This window comes from Babylonia areolata, chromosome 26 (genome assembly GCF_041734735.1).
Source record: "Babylonia areolata isolate BAREFJ2019XMU chromosome 26, ASM4173473v1, whole genome shotgun sequence".
Classification (NCBI taxonomy): Eukaryota; Metazoa; Mollusca; class Gastropoda; order Neogastropoda; family Buccinidae; genus Babylonia; species Babylonia areolata.
In genome coordinates, this window is record NC_134901.1 from 30654296 (window position 1) to 30669493 (window position 15198).

Below are 15198 nucleotides of genomic sequence, written 5' to 3' on the forward strand. Positions count from 1 at the left end.
AAGGTTAATTGGTGAAATGATGGCAAATTTGACTGATGAGACGCTGACCAATTTGCCACAGAGATCATCACTCAGGCGAACAATTCAGAGAAAACGGAAAAGAGATGATGCCTTTCCCCCTCTGCCACGAAATTTGGAAGACTTCGAAATTCCGGAACAATTCAGAGACGTTCTAGTTGGAGGCACTCAAGTTAGGTTTCTATTGCATGATACAGGTGACGCTGATAATGATGTTGAAGAAGAAGAAAACCGGTTGAAACGCATTATCCTCTTCGGAACCGACGAAATGTTGCGGTTTATGACTGCAAACTCTAACTGGATGGCCGACGGCACGTTCAAAGTAGCACCACAACTGTTCTTTCAGCTGTACACCATTCATGTCATTAAAGGCAACCATATCTTCCCATGCTTGTATGCTCTTCTGGCAGGAAAGAACAGACGGACATATGATGAAATGTGGCGCCTTATCAAAATGTACGCACCAAATCTGAACCCACGGTTTTGCATCCTTGATTTTGAACTGACAGCCAAAGCCGCAATCATCGCGGCGTTTCCAGACATCGAGGTGAGAGGATGCTTCTTCCACTTATGCCAGTCAATCTGGAGAAAGATACAGGATCTTGGGTTACGACTCACCTATACCGACGACGAAGACACCCGGCTGTACTCGAAAGAGAGGGAGACAAAACGTGCGATAATGCTGCACGCGCGGAAGTGTTACTCGCGGAAGTGTTACTCGCGGAAGAGTTACTCGCGGTAGGGTTACACTCGCGTTATTGTTGCACACGCGGAAATGTTACTCGCGGAAGTGTCACTCGCGGTAGGGTTACACTCGCGTTAGTGTTACACGCGGCAGTGTTACACGCGGTAGTGACGCTCGCGGTAGTGACCCGCACCCGCAAACTGCATTTACTGTTATATTTATATTTTTTGTATTCTCTAAACTTGGCACTTTGATCTGATATTCTGACCCAACAACAAGAGCAGTCATTATTATCATTTTTTGTTGAAACAGGAACTTCTTTTGCTAAGCATGGAAGTTTTATTTATTTTGCAAACGTTTTGGTGCAGATAGTATAAAAGGGAAATTACTCTGCAATTAATGCTAGGGGAGTTAATTTGCTTTAAACTGATCTTTTTCATCTTAAACATTACATTTTGAAATTATACTCAATACATAAAAAGCTTGGAATTTTTTTTTTTTTTTTTTTTAAAGTGTATCACAAGTGAGTCTTGAAGGCCTTGCCTCTCTTGTTTATTACATACATCACGTGCCTTTATATATTTTTGATAGTCTCTCCTTTGTTTGGTAACTAGGAACTTTTGGCACAATTTGCGTTTCTTTTTTTCTTTTTCTTTTTTTTTTATTACAAATTTCAATGTGTTTGCATTCATCCACCTTGGGTTTCCATTGGACATGAACTATCTTCCTACCTCGGATTCCAATATCCTTCTCTCCCTTCTCTATTCTCTGCCGGAGTTCTTCCCTCACTTCTTTGTTCTCTTTTCTTTCTGATGGTGTATAGTCTGGATTGATGCACACCCTGTCTTTCTGGTCAGTCACTCCTTGTTTCAGTTTCCGAGCGTTCCTCAGAATCTCCGGCCTCTTTGCCTCATTTGCTCGCGTCACTTCAAAGAAAGTTGGTTTCAAACATTGCCCAAAACATAATAGTGTTTGCTTCAAAACATGTAAGTGTTACAGGTTCAACCCAGACACCGCTCGTATCTGCTCGCGTCACTTCAAAGCCAAAAGTTGGTTTCCGAAACATTGCCCAAAACATAATAGTGTTTGCTTCAAAACATGTAAGTGTTTGCTTCAGAACAGGTTAGCGTTTGCTTCTAGTTGTTTTTATTATTATTTTTATTATTATTATTTTTTATAGTTTAGTTTAGTTTGGTTTAGTTTAGTTTATTCCCATTAACTCTTTTGAGTCATAGAGAAACAAGGAAACATGACAAAAACACGACTACGGCCACAGACTGAGGAAGAGCGAAGATATTTTAAACAGAAGAAACAAAAGGGGGGATAATACAAATGGGGGAAAAATAAAATGAAATAAAATAAAGGCCAAATGTAATCATCAATCTGATACAATCATAATGCAATAGGAATAGCGACAGCAGATTGCAATTTAGATTTACAATAATTGAGAGTGAAGTGACATGTTCGGCTCTGTATCTGACTAGATGAGCCTGAACTGGGAACTGATGGGTTAGCTGGAGCATAGAAATAACAATGACATGGTGTAATAAAATAAAGCACACAATAATTAGTTATTTTAGCACCTATTTGGGTCAGTCCACAGATATGTAGGGGAGAGGACTGGTATCTTCTGTTTTCGCTGGTTAGAGCCCAGCTGCGCATGTCGTAGACTTCCTGGGCACAAGTAACTTCCTGCTAGCTGTTTCTATGCTGTACGCGTCTCGCTGATAGGCAATGCCCACGTTGTTTTCAGCATTGTTTTTATGATGCCGGGCTCAAGTTGTACGATCGTCGGGTGCGGCACTTGTAGCGGAAGGCACAAGGGGGTATCTTTTTTTCCCGTTCGCCAGCCAAAACATCCGGAGTGGGAACAAGCACTTGTTCGCGCAGTCAATCGCTGCGATCCATGCTTTAACAAGGATACAGCGAAGATCTGCTCTCGACACTTCGCCGCCGATTTTATATTAACATCAGGTGAGTAACATTTTTTTTCCGGTCATACACACACGCACGCACACACACACACAAACACACACACACACACACACACACACACACAACACACACACTGACTTACAGAAACCACACACACACACTGACTGACAGACATCACACACACACACACACACACACACACACACACACACAACACACACACACACACACACACACACACACACACACACACACACACACGCTGACTGACCGACTGAAACCATACTCTGACTGACTGAAACCATACACACACACTGACTTATTGAAACCACATACACACTGACCAGATGAAACCACACACTGACTGACTGAGACCACACACACACACACACACACACACACACACACACACACACACACACACACACACACACTGACTGACTGATTGACTGAACAGTGAAACCACACACACACACACACACACACACACACACACACACACACACACACACTGACTGACTGATTGACTGAACAGTGAAACCACACACACACACACACACACACACACACACACACACACACACACACACTGACTGACTGATTGACTGAACAGTGAAACCGCACACACACACACACACACACTGACTGACTGATTGACTGAACAGTGAAACCACACACACACACACACACACACACACACACACACACACACTGACTGACAGACCCCTTGCACACTGTCTGACTGAGTCCACATACACATTGACTGACTGACAGAAACAATTTATTATCAGATTAACCTTTAGTTGCACACACACACACACACACACACACACACACACACACACACACACACACACACACACACACAAATACACACACACACACACAAACACACACACACACACTGAATGTGAGTTTATGTTGGGTGGTATATTTGCAAGCTGGCTTAATATCACAATTATACAGTTTAGGCATATTAGTTTTCAATTAGATATTGGCCATTAAATACTGAATTAAATGTTGGGCCACTTTGGTCAGTGGCTGTGGTGCAAATCTGTCAAACTGGTGGTGTCACATTATTTTTAGTGTCAAATAAAGAAATTAAACTGTGCCACAGGCAGAGGGGATATGATCCAGCACCTATGCTATGTTTCAGTTTGGTTGTCAGTATGTCAGCAGCATTATGGGTAAGAACTAAGGTTTTAGTTTCAACTTTATTTGGATTGGGAATAATGGAAAAAGGACTTTAACATTATAATTCCAGTACTACTACTAGCAAAATGGATTGTGTGCGTTGTGGACTGTGTGCATTGTTCTGGGTTTTTTTTCTGTGTATCAAAGAGTATGCACCTGTGTGAATTTGTATTGAAAGATAGTGTAAAATAACAATCAGAAACTGAGAAAGCCCACTGATACAAAAGCAACATTTAAACCATAACCTGTCTCTCCGTGAAGACAAATTATGCTGCGAGAATTTCAGTGTTATAATATATTGTGAATTAAGTTAACTCTAATAAATGGTCACAAAATCATGCCAGAGTAAAGCATCCTGATTTCTATAGAATATTTCTTTAGGCCAATGTGTTTTTGTGTGCACAGATACATTACTATGTGTGGACAGGTGTGTGTGTGTGGTTTGGTGGGTGGTTGCGATTGTATAGTATCATATTGTATCCACTATCAGTGATGATTATTGATATTAGGCTCTGATGTGTGTATCTGACACATTAGAATTTGATTTGATACACTATCGTTTTTTGGCCAGTGCATCACTCTGAAGCACTGATTCTTATTCTGATGTATTGAATTTGTGCTGTAAACACTGAACTTTCCAGTTGTGCATCAAGCACATTCTTGTTTGAAAAAGAGATTACCTTACTGTGTGTGTGTGTGTGTGTGCACAGTAATTCTGATGTAAAATAAGTAAGTGATAGAAAAATATTAAAAGTTTATTTCTGTTTTCAGCTGCTGGAAGGCATTCACTGGTACCGGGCTCTCTTCCAACATTTTGGATGCCTAAGAAATGTGGGGAAACTCCAAAACATCTTCCATGTGTGGCAGTTTCTGGTAAAATGGACAATAGTTTAGTTGTCATGGTGAAGAAAATGTTGAATTCTTTACAAATTGATTGTATCTATACAGATATATGTAATGTATTCATGGTTTCTTAGGTTTAATTTTTATTTATTTTTTTGTCATTTTCCTTTCTGTCTCTGTGTATGTGTGTGTGTACATGTGCATGCTTATGCATGTGTGTGTGTGTGTGTGTGTGTGTGTGTGTGTGTGTGTGTGTGTGTGTGTGCATGCCTTGTTTGTGTGCTTGTGTATGTGTGTGTAGTGGAGGGGGGGTAGGGGACGTGGGCTTTAGGCACGTAAGCATATTTACTGATTCTGGGGTGCAGACATGCTGCTTACAATTTTTCTGTTGATCAGATGATCAGACAAAATGATTATGCTGTTTGCAATGTTAATTTGATGAATAAAGACTTTAAAATTATTATTCTGTTTGCAGTGTTTGTTAACTGGATGAATTTAAACTAATTTATGATCATAAATCACTGGAACATATATGTATGTATATATATATATGCAGAGTGTGAAACCCTGTGAAAGTGACAACCATCCATTCTTTGCAGTGCACACAAATGGGTCAAAGACACAACTGTTTCAAATGAAAGTAGAGGAAAAAAGATTACCGTTTGTTTGTTGTTGTTTTATAATCTTTTTTTTTTTTTTTTTTTTTTAGCATATTAATCTTTCATTGAAAAATGGCAACTTTGCTCTTACATCTGATTTTTATTCATGTGCCTTATCACAAGTAATGCATGGCAGAGTACAAAAGAAGATGATCCCAGACACTGAAAGGGGAGACCGTTTGAAGAAGAAAAGTCAAAACTTTTTCAAGGAAAAAAAAAAAGTTTTGGTTGCACTAACCCCACAGACACATATCTTTTCTGTTGACCCTAAATCTTTTCCTTTTTTTTTTCAATAGCAACAAAATGAAAATGTTCAGGTGAAAATAAAAATAGTGCCAAACGCAAAGACTTCGTTTTGTTTTTAATCAACACACTGTATGAATGGAAAAAGTCAAATGCTCAAGCCCCCCACCCCCACCCTACACTCCTTTGTGTGTGTGTGTCCGTGTGTGCATTGTTGTTTTTCTTTCTTCCTTTAAGTCCAGTTAAAAGCTTTAAACAGAGATATGCATCAAGAAAATGGCCAAACTTTCACATGCATCCTCACAGTACTAACTAGAAATCTGCCAGTAAGATGAAGATACATAACGCCATATATATAAAATGAAAATTTTCTATTTCCAGGACCCAGTGGGAAAAGGAAACTTGCTGAAGGAAGTCTACCCACAGAATGTCTGCCGGAGGAGAGATCGGTCGCTCCAAGCCCTGTGCCAACAGACATCATTGTCAGTATGATGCGCCCCACCCCCCAGCCTGCTGTCCCTGCTCAGTGCTCACTGTTGTCAGCACAGGTGTCAGTGGGTCCTGGGTCACACCACCCACTTGGGCATGACAAGGGGGAAGGGAGGTGGGTGTGTTGTCATCACAGGTGTCAGTGGGTCTGACAGGGGAAAAGGGAGGTGGGTGTGTTGTCATCACAGGTGTCAGTGGGTCTGACAGGGGGGAAGGGAGATGGGTGTGTTGTCATCACAGGTGTCAGTGGGTCTGACAGGGGGGAAGGGAGGTGGGTGTGTTGTCATCACAGGTGTCAGTGGGTCTGACAGGGGGGAAGGGAGGTGGGTGTGTTGTCATCACAGGTGTCAGTGGGTCTGACAGGGGGGAAGGGAGGTGGGTGTGTTGTCATCACAGGTGTCAGTGGGTCTGACAGGGGGGAAGGGAGGTGGGTGTGTTGTCATCACAGGTGTCAGTGGGTCTGACAGGGGGGAAGGGAGGTGGGTGTGTTCGCTGTTGTCAGCAGGGGTGTCAGTTGGCCTCACAGGGGGGTAGGGAGATGGGTATGCCATGTCCCACAGGATAAGTGTCTGGTGTCCTAGTTTCTCTGACTTCGTGACCACCTACCTGTGACTGCGCACTGCCTGTGTTGTCTACATCTGGGTACTGTCTGCCCCTGAATACTGTCTGTATTGTCTACCTCTGACTGAGTACTGTCTACCCCTGACTGAGTACCTGACTGAGTACTGTCTGTATTGTCTACCTCTGAGTACTGTCTGTACTGTCTACCCCTGAGTACTGTCTGTACTGTCTATCCCTGAGTACTGTCTGTACTGTCTATCCCTGAGTACCTGACTGAGTACTGTCTGTGTTGTCTACCTCTGACTGGGTACTGTCTGTGTTGTCTGCCTCTGACTGAGTACTGTCTGTGTTGTCTACCTCTGACTGGGTACTGTCTGTGTTGTCTACCCCTGACTGAGTACTGTCTGTGTTGTCTGCCTCTGACTGAGTACTGTCTACCCCTGAGTACTGTCTGTATTGTCTACCCCTGACTGAGTACTGTCTGTGTTGTCTGCCTCTGACTGAGTACTGTCTGTGTTGTCTGCCTCTGACTGAGTACTGTCTGTGTTGTCTGCCTCTGACTGAGTACTGTCTGTGTTGTCTGCCTCTGACTGAGTACTGTCTGTGTTGTCTGCCTCTGACTGGGTACTGTCTGTGTTGTCTGCCTCTGACTGAGTACTGTCTGTATTGTCTGCCTCTGACTGAGTACTGTCTGTGTTGTCTGCCTCTGACTGAGTACTGTCTGTATTGTCTGCCTCTGACTGGGTACTGTCTGTGTTGTCTGCCTCTGACTGGGTACTGTCTGTGTTGTCTGCCTCTGACTGGGTACTGTCTGTATTGTCTGCCTCTGACTGAGTACTGTCTACCCCTGAGTACTGTCTGTGTTGTCTACCCCTGACTGAGTACTGTCTGTGTTGTCTGCCTCTGACTGAGTACTGTCTACCCCTGAGTACTGTCTGTGTTGTCTACCCCTGACTGAGTACTGTCTGTGTTGTCTGCCTCTGACTGAGTACTGTCTACCCCTGAGTACTGTCTGTGTTGTCTGCCTCTGACTGAGTACTGTCTGTGTTGTCTGCCTCTGACTGAGTACTGTCTACCCCTGAGTACTGTCTGTGTTGTCTGCCTCTGACTGAGTACTGTCTGTATTGTCTGCCTCTGACTGAGTACTGTCTGTGTTGTCTGCCTCTGACTGAGTACTGTCTACCCCTGAGTACTGTCTGTGTTGTCTACCCCTGACTGAGTACTGTCTGTGTTGTCTGCCTCTGACTGAGTACTGTCTACCCCTGAGTACTGTCTGTGTTGTCTACCCCTGACTGAGTACTGTCTGTACTGTCTACCCCTGACTGAGTACCTGAGTAGTCTGTGTTGTCTACCCCTGTCTGAGTAGTCTGTGTTGTCTACCCCTGTCTGAGTACCTGACTGGGTACTGTCTGTGTTGTCTACCCCTGACTGAGTACCCGACTGGGTATTGTCTGTGTTGTCTACATCTGACTGGGTACTGTCTGCCTCTGAGTACTGTCTGTATTGTCTACATGTGACTGAGTACTGTCTGTAATGTCTACCTCTGACTATGTACTTTCTGTATTATCTACTTCTGACTTAGTATTTTCTGTGTTGTATACCTCTGAGTACTGTATGTAATGTCTACCTCTGACTGAGTACTGTCTGTATTGTCTGTGTATGTCAGTGTGTGTATGTATGTATGTGTGTGTGTGTGTGTGTGTGTGTGATGATTAACTTCATTTTTCTCTCTCTGTGTGTGTGTGTGTGTAGATCTGTGTGAAACACTAAAACTATCCTTCTGTCACTGCCAGCAGGAGAGAAAGTGAAGTGAAGCAGCCATCCCCACAGTGGTGCAGTTCGGAGGAGGGGGCCAAGTTTGAGGTGAAGTCAGAATTCAGTTCGTCCTTTCTCCGCTCGCCTGCCTTCCTGCACTGGAAACAAGTGGGCCAACAGCATGGACTGCATGAGAATGAGGACATCGCCTGCTTCCTGCTCAAGTAGTGAGTGATCGCACCGCACAGATTTCATACATAACATCTCCTGTAGTGTGGGTGATGTGGGAGAGGTGTGTGTGTTGTGACGTGAGGGATTCCTCTTAACCCCCACTATCCTTCCATCCATCACCACTTCTTTCCTACTTTTGGTCTTGGTCTCTCTCTCTCAGTCTGTCTTGCTCTCAACCTGTACCTTGACCCCCCCCCCCCCCCACCCCATACCACCACCCTATTACCATCCCTTTTCTATTCATTCATTCTTCCTCTTTCTCTTTGCACCAACTGAATTTATGATAAAAATCAGATCACATGTGTAGTGTACAATCATCAAAGATTTTTTTTTTAATCAGACATATTTAGTAATTGTTGGATTGAAAAGTACAGAGGTTATTGTATTGAAAATCTCTTTTGTCACAACAGATTTCTCTGTGAGACATTCGGGCTGGTCTCCCCACGGAGAGCATGTCACTACACTGAGAGCGCCACCCTTTTTTTGTTTTTTCTCTGCCTGCAATTTTGTTTGTTTTCCTATTAAAGTGGATTTTTCTACATAATTTTACCAGTGACAACTCTTTTGTTGCTATGGTTTTAAAAAAAAAATTTTTTAATGTGTGCTAAGTACATGCTAGCAGCACAGGGGACCTCTGTTTATCATCTCATCTAAATGACTAGCATCCAGACCACCACTCAAGGTCTAGTGGAGGGGGAGAAAATACTGACGACTCTGGGATTCGAACCAGTGCATTCAGATTCTCTCACTTCCGTGGCGGACGCGTTTCCGCAAGGCCAACAGTCCACATATAGTACAGTAAATATTGGATATTTTTTTAAGAATAGAAGTATTATATTTAAGTGTGACTGATGTGTTGTTGTCAGTTACGAAGACAGCTGCAGGGTGTTCCCATCAGGCGTGACGGTGTGCACCATGTGTGGAGGTCCTCTGTCTGCGCTGTGCCCTCACTGTCAGGGGTCCTCCAGTGCTCTCCCCTCACACACTGGTCCCTCCAGTGCTCTCCCCTCACTCACTGGTCCCTCCAGTGTTCTCCCCTCACATACTGGTCCCTCCAGTGTTCTCCCCTCACACACTGCTGAGGGGGTGAGACTGAAGGAGGAGGAGGGTGAGTGTCTTCGGGATGAGGGAGGGAGGGAAGTGAAGGAGTACCACCTCGTCCACTCACCCGCTGCAGTGTCTGCTGGCCAGGTGTCGGAGGTAGTCATCAGTGTCAGCAAGGTGAGTCAACCAGGTGTGTGTGTGTGTGTGTGTGTGTGTGTGTGCATCTGTTTGTGTGCAAATCAGAATATCAACATTTTTCTATGTCAGATAAAATACTAGCATTGTTTTTTGTAATGTGTGTTTAGCTGTATGTGGGTAAAGAAGTCTCACAGTGGTGTTCTGGACTTTTTGTAAAAAGTGGGGTGAAAAACAAAAAGAGACAAAACTTCTTGAGTCTTTTTTTCAAATTATTTTTCCTTAGTAATACAACGCAAAAGGGCATGCTCACATATACACACACCCACACACACACACTTGCACACAGAATCTATTTTGCCATTTACATGAAATCAGAAACTTTAGTTTTGTGTCAGTGTGGAGTTATCCTCCCCTTGAAAGACAGGTCTCTGTCTAGCCTCAAGCACAAATCAGTCTTTCAGTAAGCTTGGTGAACACACTGATGAAGACGTCACTGCTTAACTGATGCAGTCTATTTTGACATCCTTGGATTATCACCTTTTCAAGTCTTGAAGTGCATTGCAACATGTTTGAATGGGCGTATGGCAACTTCATGGTTTAGTGAAAAGAAAATTGCATATTATTTTTTCACAGTGTCATATATGCAGTATAGATGTGTGGAACTGTCACTAATCTGTGTAGACACATGGTGACAACTGTACCTGTGCAGTAATCAGTTTAAATCTCATCATCATGAATAGTTTTACATTTCAACAAGGGCATAATATGACTTATTTATGATCACTGTGCAGCTTCGCATGTAACCAATGCACAGAATTATGAGGTGTGATTTTGTGGTGATAAATACACATATTATCACACTGAGGGTGTGTCAGTTCTTACACCTTCTGAAGTAAGTTTGTCTTCTGTTCTTATACCTTCTGAAGTAAGTTTGTCTTCTGTTCTTACACCTTCTGAAGTAAGTTTGTCTTCTGTTCATTCACCTTCTGAAGTACGTTTGTCTTCTGTTCTTTAACCTTCTGAAGTACGTTTGTCTTCTGTTCTTTAACCTTCTGAAGTACGTTTGTCTTCTGTTCTTTCACCTCCGTTCTGAAGTAAGTTTGTCTTCTGTTCTTACACCTTCTGAAGTAAGTTTGTCTTCTGTTCATTCACCTCCGTTCTGAAGTACGTTTGTCTTCTGTTCTTTAACCTTCTGAAGTACGTTTGTCTTCTGTTCTTTAACCTTCTGAAGTAAGTTTGTCTTCTGTTCTTTCACCTTCTGAAGTAAGTTTGTCTTCTGTTCTTTCACCTTCTGAAGTAAGTTTGTCTTCTGTTCTTTCACATTCTTAGTAAGTTTGTCTTCTGTTCTTTCACCTTCTGAAGTAAGTTTGTCTTCTGTTCTTTCACCTTCTGAAGTAAGTTTGTCTTCTGTTCTTTCACATTCTTAGTAAGTTTGTCTTCTGTTCTTTCACCTTCTGAAGTAAGTTTGTCTTCTGTTCTTTCACCTTCTGAAGTAAGTTTGTCTTCTGTTCTTTCACCTTCTGAAGTAAGTTTGTCTTCTGTTCTTTCACCTTCTGAGGTAAGTTTGTCTTCTGTTCTTTCACATTCTTAGTAAGTTTGTCTTCTGTTCTTACACCTTAGTTCTGAAGTAAGTTTTAGCTAATTGCAGCATGGTAGTTGTTTTGTTTTTTTCTATGAGAGGACAGGTACAGATGACAATGAACAATACAGGTGTACACGTGACACACAGGTGTGATGACAGTGACCAGGTGTTGTGTCCACACAGAGGGGCCCAGCAGACAGACAGGAGTCGGACACCCAGGACAGGGAGGAACTGACCGCAGTGTGGACACACACACAGTCCTCAGGTGGACGCACACCTGGACACCCCTGGACAGGTAACGGTCGTGACAGAGGTGATGATGATGACAACGACAATAGATGTGCTGAGGAGGATGTCACTGACCTGGTGGAGATTAAAGAGGAGCAGGAGCAAGAAGTCCAGGCAGGGGAGGGAACTCACTCTGACAAGAACGATGCTGATGGAAGTCTGCAAGATCAGGTGAGGGTTATGTCCCTTCTCAGTATTGTCAGGACAGGTGCAACAGCTGAGTGCATTGGACTTTCAGTGTGAGGGTTCTGGGTTTGAATCCCTGTCTGAGTGTGCAAGGTGGGTTAAGATGTTCCTGTTTTCCCAGCTCAACAGGTTTGCGGACCTGTTAGTGCCTGAACCCCTGTCATGTGTATATGCATGTAGATGATCAATTGTGCACGTTAAATATCCCATATCCATGTCAGTGTTTGGTGGGTTATAGAAACAAGAATATACCTGACTTGCTCACCCCCAAAAAGAGAGTATGGCTGCCTATATGGTGGGTTAAAATCGATCACTAATATATGCTAGTGAATGAATAGGTCGGTAAACAAAACGACCTTGTCTTCTTCAGTGTTTGTGTTCTGAACTCCCACATACACTCATACAGATCTACTGGTGGGTTTTACATGTAGGACATGTCATCACATGTGAAAGCCAAATCCAAGATATACATTACATGAAAAAAGATAACTCCAAGATATCATACATTACTTGAAAAAGATAACTCCGAGATATCATACATTACATGAAAAAAAACCCAAAAAAACTCCCAAGATATCATCCATCACATGTAAAAGCCAACTCCAAGGTATCATCCATCACATGTAAAAGCCAACTCCAAGATATCATCCATCACATGTAAAAGCCAACTCCAAGGTATCATCCATCACATGTAAAAGCCAACTCCAAGGTATCATCCATCACATGTAAAAGCCAACTCCAAGGTATCATCCATCACATGTAGAAGCCAACTCCAAGGTATCATCCATCACATGTAAAAGCCAACTCCAAGGTATCATCCATCACATGTAAAAGCCAACTCCAAGGTATCATACATCACATGTAAAAGCCAACTCCAATGTATCATACATCACATGTAAAAGCCAACTCCAATGTATCATACATCACATGTAAAAGCCAACTCAAAGGTATCATCCATCACATGTAGAAGCCAACTCCAAGGTATACATCACATGTAAAAGCCAACTCAAAGGTATCATCCATCACGTGTAAAAGCCAACTCCAAGATATCATCCATCACATGTAAAAGCCAACTCCAAGATTTGCATCAAGCCAACTCCAGTATGTCATACATCACTTTAGAAAGCCTGCTGCCAGATACCATACATCACATGTAAAAGCCAACATAAAGGTATCAGCTTCATCGTACAAGCACAGAAGATAACATGAAATCTTAAAGTGGTTTTTCTCCCCATGATCTTCACTCACTTGGTAATGTTACTCTGTACTCACCATGCCAGCTAGAAAAGCTGTTGTATGGCTCTGTCATTAAGAAATACAACAAAAACAAAAAACAAACCCATCCTACATTGTTCCCTTGATGTGTTTCAGGACACTGGAGCATCATTACCAGTGCAGCTTCAAGAAGAGTTACCACTGCCCCTCTACTGTGACCAGAGAAGTCTGCATGTTGGTCAGGAGTCCTTGGGTTGTGACAGGTGTGGGAAGACCTTTAAAAGACCCATAAGTTTGGACAAGCACAAGCTGACCTGCTGTGGTCAGAGACATTTTGCTTGTGATGTGTGCCACAAAACTTTTTCCAGGAAATACGACATGAAAAAACACAGGCTGCTGCATGCTGTCCCGATGGGGATCACAGATAGACACTATTCTGATCTGGAATCTTTTACCCACAATATTGTTACACAACCTTCTACACACATGGCTGATTCAAAATCATTTACATGCACCACCAATTCAACTCATGTTGCACAGCCTCCTCTGTGCAGCACTGATTCAAAACCTTTTACATGCGAAATCTGCAGCAAAAGTTTTGTGTGTGTTAATTCCTTGAAGTCACACTTGGCACTGCACAAGGGCCATAAATCGTTTCTCTGTGATGCCTGTGGCAAAGGGTTCTTAAGGAAAAGTGACTTCAAGAAACACAAGACTATCCACGAAAGACAGGAGAAATCATTTGCCTGTGACATGTGCAACAAGAGCTTCTGGAGGGCAAGCGACTTGAAAATGCACAGAGCGTTGCACACGGGCAATAAACCTTACATGTGTGACACCTGTGGCAAAACGTTCATTACCGTGTGGAACTTAAAGAAACACAAGAAAGTTCACTGTGAAGAAAAGTCCTACGCATGTGATGTGTGCAAGCAGATGTTCCCGACATTAGGCAGCTGGAGGGAGCACAGGGCCACACACAGTGAAAAGAAACCATACGCCTGTGACATGTGCAGCAAGAGTTACACTCAGTCCCGTCACCTCTGGAGCCACAAGCGGACCCACTCTGGCATCAAACCCTTTGCCTGTGACATGTGCAGCAAGACCTTTTATTCAGCAGCCGCTCTTAAGATACACAAAGCGATCCATTCTGATGAAAGGCCCTTCATGTGTGAGCTGTGCTGTAAGACCTTCAAACTGGAAAAGCACCTGAACACGCACAAGAGGACCCATATGGACCTCCCCAGAAAGATCAACACCAATCCCAAACCTGTAACATGCAAGGTGTGCTTCAAGACGTTCAAACATCCAAACAGTCTGTGGATGCACAAAGCTATCCATTCTGCCCAGAAACGCTACGTGTGTGATGTGTGCAACAGAGCTTTCACGTTTTCCAACAACCTGAAAAGGCACAAGCTGATCCACACAGGAGAGAAGCCGTTTGAATGCAGCATGTGCAGTAAGAGCTTTATACAGAAAGTGCAGCTGGATGTGCATATGAGGACACACACTGGTGTGAAGCCATACCAGTGTGAAGTATGCAGTAGAAGGTTTACAGAGGCAGGCAGCCTGAGAAAACACAAGAAAATCCACCTGAGGGACACCAAGTGAGGACAGTGACATTCAGTTTTGGAAAGCCACTCAGCTGGTGATTATGAAGACTGAGAAGATGAGGCAAATGGCACAGTCTTACATCTCTGTTTCAATACACAAGCTTCCCAACTTCTATTTAATGCAGATTTCTGGGTATAGTTTTTTGTTGTTTTGTTTGTTTGTTTTAATGTACTATCATGTCAAAAATATCTGCCACCACTTACATGGTCTGAAACATGAGATAGGCCCTCAAGGCCTGAGCAGCATGTTTGGTTTATATTAGGTCAGGCATCTGTCACTTTTTTTCTTTTTTTTCGTTTACAGCAGATGTCATGCATTGTTTCTGGATCTGTCCACTTGCTTTGACACCTCCTTGAAACAGAAACTGAGACATATGTTCGTGATGTGATCTTTTTGTTGTTTGAATATCTTTTAACTTGGTTGGAGTTTTACGTGGATTGAGTGAGATGTGAGATAATGATATTTAATTGGTTCATTTAATATTGTTTCAATCCATCTTTTAACATCATTTTGTGTTCCCT

General features: G+C 42.8%; 1 protein-coding gene across 1 annotated transcript; it reads left to right on the forward strand.

Annotated features, from left to right (window-relative positions):
• The first annotated feature begins 2393 nt into the window (after positions 1-2393).
• On the forward strand, positions 2394-14686 carry LOC143300171 (uncharacterized). Its single transcript, XM_076613725.1, has 7 exons — positions 2394-2677; positions 4604-4705; positions 5959-6181; positions 8424-8609; positions 9480-9834; positions 11561-11836; positions 13223-14686. Exons 1-7 carry the CDS (start codon positions 2467-2469, stop codon positions 14672-14674), a joined length of 2805 nt encoding a protein of 934 aa, XP_076469840.1. The 5' UTR covers positions 2394-2466; the 3' UTR covers positions 14675-14686.
• The last annotated feature ends 512 nt before the right edge of the window (positions 14687-15198 follow it).